Raw genomic sequence first — 13645 nt, forward strand, 5'->3', positions numbered from 1 at the left:
TTTTTAATTCAATTAATTGTACTAACCTTGAGTTACTATGTAAAATAGTTTTTGACTTTCTAAGGATTTTACAACGGAAAGCTTTTTTCCTTGTTTTAGACTTGTGCATTGTTTTTAACTCAGCGTTGACAAATTTCACCTATGGATTTCATTATTTTAATTTAAATACTTTTAATTGAGTTTTGAAGATTAAACTGTGCATTATTTCGATTTCCTGTGAAATATCAATTTGTGCTGAATTGTGTTATTATTAGAAGAAATCTTCGTCCTTTTTGACAATTAATTATGAAATTATTAAATATGAATTTTCCAGATTTTTTTTTATCTTTTTCTTTATAAATATAGTGATCTTTTAAGATATAATTTTTTTCTGTTTACTTCAGCATTTTCTTTTTTCCCCATTGATTGAAGTACCCATGAAAGTGAAAACATTTTTTTTTTTATTGGTTAAGTAGAAATCTAGACTAAAATATATAAATAATAAATTAAAACGAATGAGAATCCAATTTTTTATGTAGAAGACCACCATATTAGGCAACAGCAGGCGCCCAATTTAAAAAAGAGAAACGTGGTAGCTTTCCTTCGCAGGTGTAGTTGACTTTGGGAATTCGAAATTTGTTAATGCTAAAATTTTGCGAACGAAAAGCGCTATCAAATCTAACTAATTATTTTTACTAATTTATTTTCTCGGTCCAGTGTTGCAAAACTGATAAAAATACGGTATTAATACTACAAAAATCGTAATTCCAAGTCAAATTGCTGTTTTCAGGTGTGAATAGACCTAAAAGAGGTCCAGCGGAAAGAAAATATTTTTATTTTGATGCCCTTGATATTTTAAGATTTACGAGTTGGAAACCAAAATTTTCAAGCCTATTGATTCTATTCACTCTCTCGATTTTTCTTTTTATTTATAAAAAACAGAATCAAAATAATTACGAAATAATAATAATGAAAAATTCAAAACCACAAGTCAAGTACCTGTAATGTACAATGGATAAATTATGCTGACTTCCTGTAAAAGAAAAAAAAAACTTTCAAAGCAACAGTTTTTGAACAAACTTCAATAATATCGACCTGTGGGGCAATAGTGACAACCTCCCCACAGTGCCCCAGAGAGTAGTGGGCACAAATAAGGGCATACTAATGATAATTACAGTTACTGTTCATCCATGGTCGTCCTGAAATGAATATAGCCCTGACACAGGGTTTTTGTGGAATACGCGACCGAGAGTGGATAGACTGAAGCCAGTAACGGGCCTCAAAGTCAAGTTCAGGGGAGGGATAAATTCCCTGGTCATATGAAGGAGCTACAGATCCCTTGGAGAAAAAAAAACTGAACTTCGGCTTCAAAGTTCAAAGCCCACTCACCGGCTTCAAACCGGCTGAGATAGGGAACATTCATCCCTCAAAAGAAAGGAGAGAGTCGACCACACCTTACCAGGAGAGAACTTATTTCTTCCTCCTCGAATTGCTCCTGAAGGGATCTTTTTTACCTGCCACTCCTTCCAAAGGATCTATCGAAGATATGGGGAAAAAATAGGGTCTTAATTAGAAATATATTTCATAATTTTCAAAGTTGATATTTGACAGTTTCTGAAACCAATCACATCAAACATTTCTGGCAAAGTCTTTATTCCGGTCGTCCCTTTAATAAAAACATACATTACCTAAGAGCACTAGACTGACCCGAAACAAACAAACCCTTAGGTGCACACAGTTCCAACCCTTCGGGTAAGGAGGGGGTCTACATTGGGAAAAAGGGCATATTTAGGCCACTATTTCTCAGCTTCACCAGGGAAGGATTCTCCTACAATTCTATTTTGGTGGTCAACGACAACTTTCTGTTCTAAGCCCCAACTTAAAAGAGTACATCACCTTCAGTTAAAAAAGAGATATTTCATAAAATTCAGAAAGGCCAGATAATATGGCCGTTCAAATATTAGATGTCATCGTAGCATAAATATTAAATTTAAAAAAACAAGTTTTTTTAACTGAAAGTAAGGAGTGACATTAAAACTTAAAAATGAACAGAAATTATTCCATATATGATAGGGGCTGTCCCCTCCTCAACGCTTCGCTCTTTACGCTAAAGGTTTTTATTGTTTTAAAAAATAAAGTTGTGAGACAGAGTCAAGCTTTAGCGTAAAGAGCAAGGCGTTGAGAAGGGGACAGCCCCTTTCATATATTCGGAATTATTTCTGTCCGTTTTAAGTTTTAATGTCACTCCTTAATTTCAGTTAAAAAAAACTTTTTTTTATTCAATTTCTGAACGTTTTTTTAATTAATGCAGCTTTTATTTTAGCTCACCGTACATGAATAATTAAAACGAAATTTGCATATCAATTTTACTTTTTTTTGGCTAAATGGCTTTCTCGAAATTTTGTTCTGACGTAACTTACGAATTAACTTACGTAACGAACTTCTATATTCGTATATTTTTATTCCGTATATTAGTGGGCTCGCCCCCTAGTCAATACCTCGCTCTTTACGCTAAGTTCAAATTGTGTTCCATGAATTTTGTTCCATCAAATTCTTCAAGAATGACCCCTTAATCACAAAGGCAGTTAATTAGAATAAATATCTATGATGAAAGTACAAAAAAAACTTTAGCATAAAGAGCGAGGTAATCACTCAGGGGGGAACCCAATCATATACGTAATAATTTCAGTTCTTTTTTAAGTTTTGATGCTGCTCCTTTCAGTTGAATTTTTTTTTTTTAAACTTAATTTCTGAAAATAATGCTGGGAAATCCGGCGCCCCCTTCATAGCAATGTCCCTTCCCCCATGGAAAGATTCTCCAACTTAACCCAAGACCCCCCCCCAACTAACAGAAAAAATCGCCCCTGAAAACTCCTGTACACTTTCCAATAGCAAATACTATATGTAAACATTGGGCAAAGTTCATAACTTGCAGACCTTCCCCCAGGGACTGTGGGGGATTAAGTTATCCTCAAAGACATAGTTATTGTATTTTTCGACTATGCTGAACAAAATGGCTATCTCAAAATTATAATTGGATGACTTTAAGAAAAAAATAAGCATGGGAGGGGCCTAGTTACCCTCCATTTTCTCGGTCACTTAAAAAGGGCACTAAAACTTTTAATTTCCGTTCGAATGAGCCCTCCCGCGATATTCTATGACCAGTGAAAATAAACAAAAAAAAACAACAAATAAACACACATCCTTGATCTTTCTTCTGGCCAAAAATACAAAATTCCACATTTTTTCAGTTAGGAGCTTGAAACTTCTATAGTAGGGTTCTCTGTTACGCTGAATCTGATGGTGTGATTTTCATTATTAAAGTTCTATGACTGTTAGGGGTGTTCACCTTTTTTTCGAAGATAAGGTAAATATTCTCAGGCGCGTAACTTTTGATGGGTAAGACTAAACTTGATGAAACATATATATTTGATGTGTCAAATGGTACCAAAATTCCGTTTTTTAGAGTTACCACGAACTGTTTTATTCTGTTTTATTCCGTTACCACGAACTGTTTGATAAATATTTTATTAAAATATTATAGCATATATATAGTATAGAATCATAGTATAGATATTATATGTCACCTCCTATCCACAGCCCTACCAAACGATCACCCCCTGTCGACAAAACGAAATCCCGAAAAAGCTTTGCTTTCTGAATATATGTTTTGTGCGCTAGTTTTGCAATTATGTGTATTTTCATTAGCATTACTAAATGAAAGAAAAACATTTTGTTAAACAGAAAAATGCTTAAGAGCTTAATTTTAATTAATGTCTTACCTCTTTGACTTCCATGATAATCTTTAAAGTCCTTTCAATCATAAAAAAGAGCCAAAAACCAGCGAAAATGAGTAGTGATTTGTTGAGATAAACGTGGTCTGGGTCAAACTCGGGATCCATAATGCCGTATGCCTTGAAATAAATAACCAAATTAATCACTCATCCAAGTTTTTACAAAATATCAACGCTCTTTTCGCTGTATTCCCCCCCTTTTATCTTGCCCTTTCAAAAAGTTCTTGCGCTAGAATAAGAGAAAAAAAAGGAACAGTTACTGAAGAAGAACATACCTTCAGGGTTTCCAAATGAAGACATTTTATCAAAAGGATATTTCCATGCGCCGGGACGCAATGACATAAAAGGGCAAAAAACTGGCCATTTTAGAACTTTGGGACATCAGAGGGCAAAAAAGGGACTCGTTTTGTAAATTTATGACATAAAACAAAATATTCCCAAACTGGATTTATATTTTGGTAAATAAAAATGTTACTTTTCATCAAAGTAGTCCTTTTTCTCGTTTTTTCTTTTTTTTCATGCATTCAGGTTTTTCCAGAGATGTCGTAAGTAAAGGATTTTCTCATAAGTAAGGTCTTTACATTTTTATATGAGTTTCGTGCTTTCACATTAAGTCATTTTGTATGAACGTTTTATATGGACTTTTTTATTTGTTTCTATAATATTTTATGTTAACTGGCTGTTTTGAGAGAGGTTTAGAAAGAGTCTTTTGGTCAACGATACAAATGGTAAAAAAATAACATCTAGTTTTGTGACTTCAAGATGGAAACATTTTAGCTAAAAATGACACATTTTTTATGCTCATGGGACACATTAATGGACCAAAAAGTTGGCAACCCTGCACATCTTGCGGATCAGCCAAGGTTCTACCTATGGGTGATGATTCGAATTTGACACTTCTTAGTCCAAATATGAACAGTTACATTACGCCAATATAAGTTATTTACTGACCAAGAAGGATGTTCTTTTAACAGTCACCCGCACTAGGAATGTCCACAGAGTTCTTCGCTAGGATGGATGATCTGTGTGGATGGATGACTATCTATCAACAAGTGAAATGAATCATTTTTATACAATTCTAAAAAAGGGTTGTGCCAGTTTTGCCTCTCACAGAGACCATCTGTCTTGGCTTTACTCTATCTAGCCATGGCCCTCAAGCTTTTATTCTCTTCCACCAAGTTAATTTTAATAAAAAAAAATCAACGGATTATACCCCCTCAGATCCTAATTTTTTCAGAGATTTTGGGCGCTTCTTATTCAAACTATCAAATGCTTTGCCTTACTGTTGGACCCCCTCGAAAATAATTCATTCGTACGTGCCTAGCCGCTACCCGTCCAAATGCCGCTACCCGCCCAAATGCCCCTACCTCCGAATTAAAGGTTGGATAAAGAGTAACATTGAGCATAGTGTAGTACTTGAATGTTCATGTTACCAGCGGTAAGAAAAAATTGTCAAAGAAAATTCAGCGACATATGGATTAGCTTTGATAAATGGTTTTACTTCACAACACTCCTTATCAACTGCAAAATACTTACAATCTAACTTTACACTTTCCTACGAGAAGAGATTTTGTTACCGTTTAGACTAAGATAGACTGTTTACATTTTAAACATGAAACTTATATTTGGTAACATGCTATAAGTATAAAATTAGTCAAACAGTGTAATTGATGATGGTGGTAAAAAAAGACGGGGGCAGGTGTTAATCCCCATGACAGCGCTGAACTGAAATATAGTTTACTGACAGTATGAACCTAAATAAACAATGGACAATTAGATAAGATAATGCTCTTAAAGAGGCTGCAATAATCGTTTATTTGGTGAATATAGTGTTCTACGTAAGATTTATTAAAAAATTGTCATAACAAGATTTATTAAAAATATACATAAGTAGTAATGCCTTAATACGTCCCGTAACTGCGCCCTTGGTGATGCCTTAATACGTCCCGTGACCACGCCCTTAGTAATGCCTTAATACGTCCCGTGACTGCGCCTTGGAGTTACCGACCCCTCTTCTTTCAACTACTTCCAACTACTGCCCTGATTTACATAAGCCATGTTGGATAATGACATTCCAGATCCCATGACCGCGCCCCCCTAAGGGCATCAATACTGCAAGAGCCTTATTCTCTTTGCACCTGCAGCCATGACACATCCGGGTTGAATTAAATCGGTTTACATTATTACAAGTTTAACCTTAATGTCTCAGTAATCCTATACACTATGGCGCAGTCACGGGATGTATTAAGGCATTGCTAAGGGCGCAGTCACGGGACGTATTACGGCATTACTAAGGGCGCAGTCACAGGACGTATTAAGGTATTGCTACTCATTTAAGTACATAACACAGCATCCGCACATAAACACTGAAATTATTTGCGTATTCCATTTAGACTATATCGAACGTGTATCATTTCTTTCTGCTGAAACTTTCGGTGGCTGGCGTTTATCCCCCCCACCACCGCAGAAAAAAACTCCCCGGACCCAGCGGAAAATCTTACCTCGGTAAATACCCCCCTCCCTCGAGGCTGGTTGGTCTCCAATCACTTTCGACTTATAAAAAAAAGGGCTTGAACTCTCAATTTCTGATTTATTGAGAAGCCTCCGAAGTTTCTGCGACCATGAAATGGCGGTGTGGATGAGGAAGGGGCAGTACCCCTTATACTGAATAAATTCTGCTCATTTTGGGTTTTAATGTTACTCTTTACTTTCATACTAACAGCATAGACCAGAAACATTCCCAGAAATCATAAAGGAGTAGATATCAATTTTACGTTTTTGATGCGTTTTTAAAGTTTCTGTTGTACCCAACCCTCTTGAACACCCCCCCCCCAAACAAAAATCCTGGTTACGACACTGGGGATCATACATCAATTTCTACCTCCACCCTCCCCTCGTCTCTCCCTTAGAACTAATTCGGTATTTATCTGATGGCTCAATGAGAGTTGAGATGTTTTGGCATTAAAATGCACCCTTCGAGGCATCACCCTCCCTCCCAAACCACAAAAAAATCAGAGAACCCCATTGTAGAAGTTTAAGTGCCTTTTTAAGTTTTAGTATTTGTTATTGGGAAACACACGGATATTTTTCGCCGGGGAGTTTTGTGCCGGGGGGGGGGGTTATCTGGGGGAATTTTCAGTGGGGAGTAAATTTTTGGGAATAATTTCCTTTCAGCGAGGATGTATTTTCCGGAGATTATTTTCCGGGGGGAGGCGGGGGTATTTTCCACGGGGGGGCATTTTCCGCGGGGAGGGGCATTTTCCGCGGGGAGGGGTATTTTCTGGGGGGAGTGGGGTATTTTCAGGTGAGGTAAATGCCTAAAATTGGACGTTTTCCAATACTCTTATTAGATCGATTATCTTTTTATTATTTTACTTTCAGAATTTTACTGTTCAATACCACAAAAAGAAGCATTTAAATCTAAATCCATATTTACTCAATCCAATTTACCAGCAGTTCTGTGAAGAGTTAATACAGCCTTGATTCAATATTTATTTTCAAATATTTACACATTGTTAACTATATTAAGATAAGAATGTCGATATAACGCTATTTAACAAATGATAAACACTAAGTACAAGTTACAAAGTGTACGAGACATATATACAATGTTTACTTTCGTAATCCGATCAATTAACCTACCATACTTTGAAACGCTGATATAGCAACAGCTTACCGAATCTTAGCTTAATCTTACCGAATCTTATTAGGAAAACAAGAATAATTTGAATTAAAAGAACTACACTAATCTCACCCAAGCACATAGCAGGGACAAAACTATAAGCCTTGAAATCTTCAAATACTTTTTGGCTCAGCATTTTTGTCCAATAATTTTCTAGATTCTTCATAAAATGTAGTCTTTTTTCCTATTTCGAAAATCCACAGCCAAAATACATAAAATACAAATTATTGCATTATGTGGAAAAAAATCTGACGTTTTCGTGTCAAAAAATTATTCTTTTTCAAGATCCTAGAAAAAATACCTATTTTTATTTCTATTTCAAAGACATTCTTCAAATTACGCAGCCCTTTATGAAGCATCTTCCTTAAGCGAGAATAATTTTCAAAATACAAGATATACAGTTCTTGCTCACTCTCAATCATAAATCATAATATCGCAAAAAAATCACACATATTCGGCTTCTGAGGGTGCGTGGAATCCCCCCCTCCCCCCCCAAAAAATCATGACCTGACTCTTAAATATTGTATAAAGCCTAACAACTGATGGGCTGTTTTAACAATGTTCTTTATTTTACTACGTACATGAAACGTACATGAAAAGAAATCTATAATAAATGAAAAACAATAGTGCAACACAATAAAATTCGTAATGCTGAGATAGCCACAGTATAGCTACTACTAAAACTATATATAGATCATATTCTATTTATATATATATATATATATATATATATATATATATATATATATATATATATATATATATATATATATATATATATATACCACCCCAACAACTCACCGCAGCACCAAGCCGCCCTAGGCCAACACAGCTACGCACGATCCTCCTCCACCCCAATCTATTCAAAGCCTCCCTTTTTACACCCGCCCACGAAGTTCCCATTTCCTTCAAATCTATCTTTATGACGTCTTCCCACCCCAGACAGGGACGACCTGCTTTCCGTTTAGCCCTAGATGGTTGGCCGAAAAGAACAATCTTCGGCAATCTGTCATCCTTCATCCGCACGTGCCCTAACCACCTCAACCTTTCTTTCATTATAGCCCTAGAAAGTGGGACTGAACCATACTTTTCGTACAGCCTAATGTTTGAAATATGGTGAGTCAGCCGAGTATCCAGAACGATCCTTAAGCAAGTTCTCTGAAAAACATGTAGCAAATCTTCATCTGCTTTTCGGAGCGTCCATACTTCAGAGCCATATTTGACCATTGTCATCATTGTAGCTTCAAATACTTTAATCTTGGTTAGCAGACTTATCTTCCTATTCTTCAAGACTTTTTTAACTGTGAAAAAACACCCTGAGCCTTGGCTATTCTATTTTTAACATCTTCACTGCTCCCACCATCTTTATTAATAATACTATCAAGGTAAGTGAAGCTGCCCACCTGATCAATCTTATCATTACCCAACGTCACCTTTTCATCTTCACTTATTCCTAGCCTTAGTGACTTAGTCTTCCTAACATTAATTTTCAAACCAATTCTAACACCCTGAACTCGCAAAACCTCTAAAACTTCATTTATTTTGCTCACACTTTCATCTAGGATGCTTAATCCGTTTTTTGATAAAACTGCATTTTTAACAACTGACAAGGAACATCAAGAAATAGAATGGTCCACGTGTCCTCATACTCATGTACCTCACACTTAAGTTATACTGCGCTGCCCCATAGCGAAATTTGAGAGCTTGATAATAATGTTTTTTATTAATTATTGTGCTATTTTTTGCATTTTTTTTTCTCTTAAATTTTTTTGGCATCACAAAGAAAGAACTATTGTGGACAGTGGAGAAGAGGTTCGTTCGATTTTAAATTTTGAGATGTGGCCTTCCTAAGAGACAAAACGGGTCGGTGCATCCAAAGGGATTGGGTGCACCCTTGGGATTGGGCGCACCCTTGGGTTGGGCATAGGACCAAAACTTGCAGATATACAATTTTTATTTGAAAATTGATTTTAATTTGAGCTGAAAAGCCTCAGAAACGTGTTTCCAGAGATAAAGTGATGGTGCTGCATGGCAAAAACAAAACGAAACAAAACAGTTGGCCTACACACGTGGCATGTAGTCACATTGTTTTTCAATAAACACGTTCTAAATAAGCGTGTACAATAAAGTTACGACGACCCTAAAGAAGTTGAATGACATAAGTCTTCTTAAATTTTTGAAAGGCAGTTGTCGCAATTAAGTTGAAGTCTTTTGGCCTACTCGTAACGGTCTTAGGTGCCAGACCTCGTTTTCCAGGGCTTAAAATTGCAATTTCAACGGGCACAAGAAAAGTAAACACCTGACATCTTTAATCTGCATTTTTAAAGGATCATAACTGAAATTTATCTGTGAGTAATAATTAAACAGAATTCATTTGTTTTCAAAAATTGTTTAACTCAAAATCCACTCTACACAAAGTAGGCCTAAATTAGGAAGGGAAAATCATGACAGATTATGCAGACTAGCTGACTCCAAACTGGTTCGACTGCTGATATAACTGGGGTTCTTTATCCTCCCCTATATTTTAAAGTACCTGAAAAAACATATCTGCAACTATTTAGAAGACCTAATATGTTTAGAAACTGATTTATGGTAAGCTCCGAAACCACTTTAGCACAGAATTGCAGACCAGGGACTCTCCACTATTTTGAAAGGTGATTGAATTAGAATACGAAACTTTCAGGAATGGACCTCGAGCCAAAACTATACCACGGGGAGAGTATTTTCAAGCTCAAAGAATTCGGACACTCGCTAAAACCACCAAACGCTAGATGGTGCTATGATTTTCTCTTCTGTAACGCTAGTTTCCATTCTTACCACTTAGCCATACTTTTGGGTATTAATCCTTAAATAGACGCTACAAGAAACAAGAAAAAAAAATATTCTCTCTTAATTAGCTAATATCTTAATTAGTTGGTTGTTTACGACAAGATATACATACTAAAATCTGGTATGTAACAGATACTATTAAAAAAAGGTAACGGCATCAAGTAATCAACTTTTGCCAAAAGAAAACCTTATCCAGCTAAATAACAAATCGGCTGCCGAAATTGAAAAGGCAGCACGAAAAAACTCACATGTTTTACAAAAGAGGGAAAAAACTGTACGATGATCTTGGGGCCGTTTGGCGATGTGGCAATGACCAGTGTTTTCCAAAAAAAAAAAAATTAGTAGTTTAGGCTTTCCAGGCCAGGCAAAACGGTAGTTGTTCCAAGATTCATTTTGAAACCACTTCACCAATTGAGGAGTTGAGAGGAAAGTAGGATAAAAGGTGGGATCACACGGGTACGGCGACCGGGTACGTTGTATCCGGGTACGGCGACCCTGATAACAGAACAAAGACACGTGTGTGCTAGCCTTCCTTAGACATTGAATGATATTTTTCTTTAGTAGCCAACTGATATAAGTTTGCTTATCTTAGTTTTTATGGCCTTTACGCACGTTTTTAGGGCCCATTATTTAAAACTCAAGGGGGCGGGGTTTGGGGTTTTCAGACCAGCCATTAACAATTGTGTAATCAAAAACTGAGGTTTTCAAGTATTTTGTAAGTTTTTGCATAATCTGCCTTGTTCATTAATATTTTCACAGTTCCAAAAGAGATATTTACAACTGAATCATGTCAAATTTCTGTAACAAATCATTTCATGAGGTTTAGTTATTCTATCCAACTTCATTACGATTTCCGCTCAGTTTTTATAAATGCACTAAATAGCAACTTTCTGAATGTGGTATTTATACTGATTTCCATTTTTCAAACAACGCTTTCTTTTATTCTTGCTGTTGAAATGGAGATAAGTTTTAAGTCACGAATTATAGCCATGTTAAATCTTTATTTAAAATTGTTGAGTTTGTTTCCTAAATTTCATTATGGTGCCGACCTAATAAAAAGCAAGGAAAGGGGAGACTCGCAGCGACCCCTTTGCTTTCTTCTTAATTTGGCTTCTTTTTCCTTTTTTTTTCATTTGGTATCGTTATAATTATTTCTTTAGTACTACGAAAGATTTGTATTTCTTTTATTATATATATTTTTTTCAGCATCGGAGACAGTTTGGCGGAGGTCATTTTTAAAATATCTGCTTTGCTTCATACTTCCTCATTCACCAGCAGAAAATTATTGTTTATTGTTATTGTTTGTTCTTTCTTCTGCTTCTTCATTTTTATTATCATTTTGCTTATTCGTTGGTCCGTTTGGTTGTCCTCGTTATTGTTTGTTCTTATGCTCCTTCATTTTTATTGTCCTTTTGCTTCTTCGTTTGTCCGTTTGTTTGTGCTCGTTACTGTTGGTTCTTTTGCTTCTTCATTTTTTTGTTTATTTTCTTAGTTTATTTCATTTTTTGTTCATTTTTATTATTGTTATTGTCTGCTTGTTTGTCCTCGCTATTGTTTGTTCTTTTGCTTCTTTATTTTTATTGTCCTTTTGCTTCTTCGTTTGTCCATTAGTTTGTGCTCGTTGTGTTTGTCCTTTTGCTACTTAATTTTTTGTTTGTTTCTTCGTTTTTTGTTCATCACGTATAGCCAATATGGTCATAGAAACTACTTATTATTACTATTGTTTCATTACTATTATCATTATATATTATTATCATTATTGTTATTACATAACATTATTATTATCATTTCATTATATTTTGTCATTATTATTAGTATCACTTCTTGAATACACCGCTAGTTCAGTGCCATAGATTCGCACTTTGCCGTAACAATTCCAGGTTGAAACTAAAATATAACGAAAGGAGGGGGGGCATGGTTAAGTGTCAAATTCCTAATACACATCATTAGTAATAATTTTGTTGCAAAACTTTTTTAGATGCATATAGCGAAGGAACAAAGAAACAAAATGTTATACCTATTGGGACTTAAAAAGTCTCTGCATGTCAAGTTAGAATTAGTCAGAAATGTCCTATCAGATGCTGAAGACAGGATGGTAAACATTAAAAGTCCAAAGTCAGTTGTTTCGTAGGACCCTCAAGTCAGGTAAAATAATTTGATGACAAAAAAAAGTCGTCGTTTATATTCTCAGAATCAACTAGAGCTTGCTGCAAAGAAAAAATTATAAACAATATCTATGAAAAAAGTCAGCTTAAATAATCTATAATAACTGAACTAAATAAGTTCTAAGACCTATCTAAGTCTTACAAAAAAGCCATCTATTTTGGCGTTTTCTAAATATGAAAACGTAAGAAAATGAGAAAATTCACTGCTTGTGAAGCAAGAAGAAGATGAAAAGATTTCGGCGAAATTTCCGCTGAGCCAATGGGTCACTCTTTTGACTGTTAGTTGAGAAAAAGCCTCTTCTCTTAGATTTGGCTTTTTAGGCTTGGTCTCTTCCTATTCCCACATGGAGTTTTCTTCTTTTTTTTCACTAACTATGAATTAACTTATTTCTCTTCGTTTTCCTACGTTCTAACATTTTCTCATTCTTATCCAGTTTAGTCCCGAAAAACATCTATCACCGTCTAATGTTTTTCTTTCTCTATGAGCTACGCAAAACGGAAGGAGGGGGAGTGTAAAACACTCCTTCAAAGAGTGACACTAATATAATCCCTCACCAAGCAATCTGAAAATAGCGCAAAACGAAAATTTTGAGCGTTTAACCACACGAAAAACAATATTATAACCCATCATCAATAGATACCACACCTGCATACCACTATATAAAGAGCACTTTGGCAATCAAGCAAAATACAATCAACGGTCGTTCAGGTTTGTAGGTTTTATTAAAGAAAATGGATTGCTAAAAGAACATATTATTATAGTGACTCCTTCTAAAGTAGATGGAGTACATTAGTGAATCAGTTACTTTAAATTTTGAATTTGAGCCAAGTCTCTAAAATTCAAGAGGGAAAAACAGATAGAAATTTGGGGATTTTTTGGGGATGCATACAACTATCCCATAACCAGCCTTAAAATATGTCATTGTAGCTAAAAATATTTGACTGTAGCTACGTTGGCTGAAGATACCCCAAGAAAAAAATTCATTTGAGAATTTTGCAATAAAGTCAAAACTATTTTTCTGGTGTTTGCCGATTTACAAGGTTCTGCCATAGTAATGTTCAAATGCGGCTTGACTAGCTATTCAGTTCTTCAGACACAGTAGCCAATTGCAATGATAATTTGCAACAGAGCAATTCGCCCATTTGCTATTCCAAAATTCCTAATCGCTTTTGGTAGAACGGCCTCAAACCATACT

The 13645-nt window shown here is 35.4% G+C and overlaps 1 protein-coding gene across 1 annotated transcript in view; it reads right to left on the bottom strand.

Annotated features, from left to right (window-relative positions):
• Positions 1-13645, bottom strand: part of LOC148946685 (metal cation symporter ZIP14-like) — a 54545-nt gene that overhangs the window by 20400 nt on the left and 20500 nt on the right. The window contains exon 2 of the mRNA XM_089097085.1: positions 3762-3893. Coding sequence (XP_088953211.1) covers positions 3762-3893 — 132 coding nt within the window. The remainder of the gene's footprint in view (positions 1-3761; positions 3894-13645) is intronic.

The sequence above is a fragment of the Artemia sp. Qi Xiang Cuo genome, chromosome 11 (genome assembly GCF_049724085.1).
Source record: "Artemia sp. Qi Xiang Cuo chromosome 11, ASM4972408v1, whole genome shotgun sequence".
Classification (NCBI taxonomy): domain Eukaryota; kingdom Metazoa; phylum Arthropoda; class Branchiopoda; order Anostraca; family Artemiidae; genus Artemia; species Artemia sp. Qi Xiang Cuo.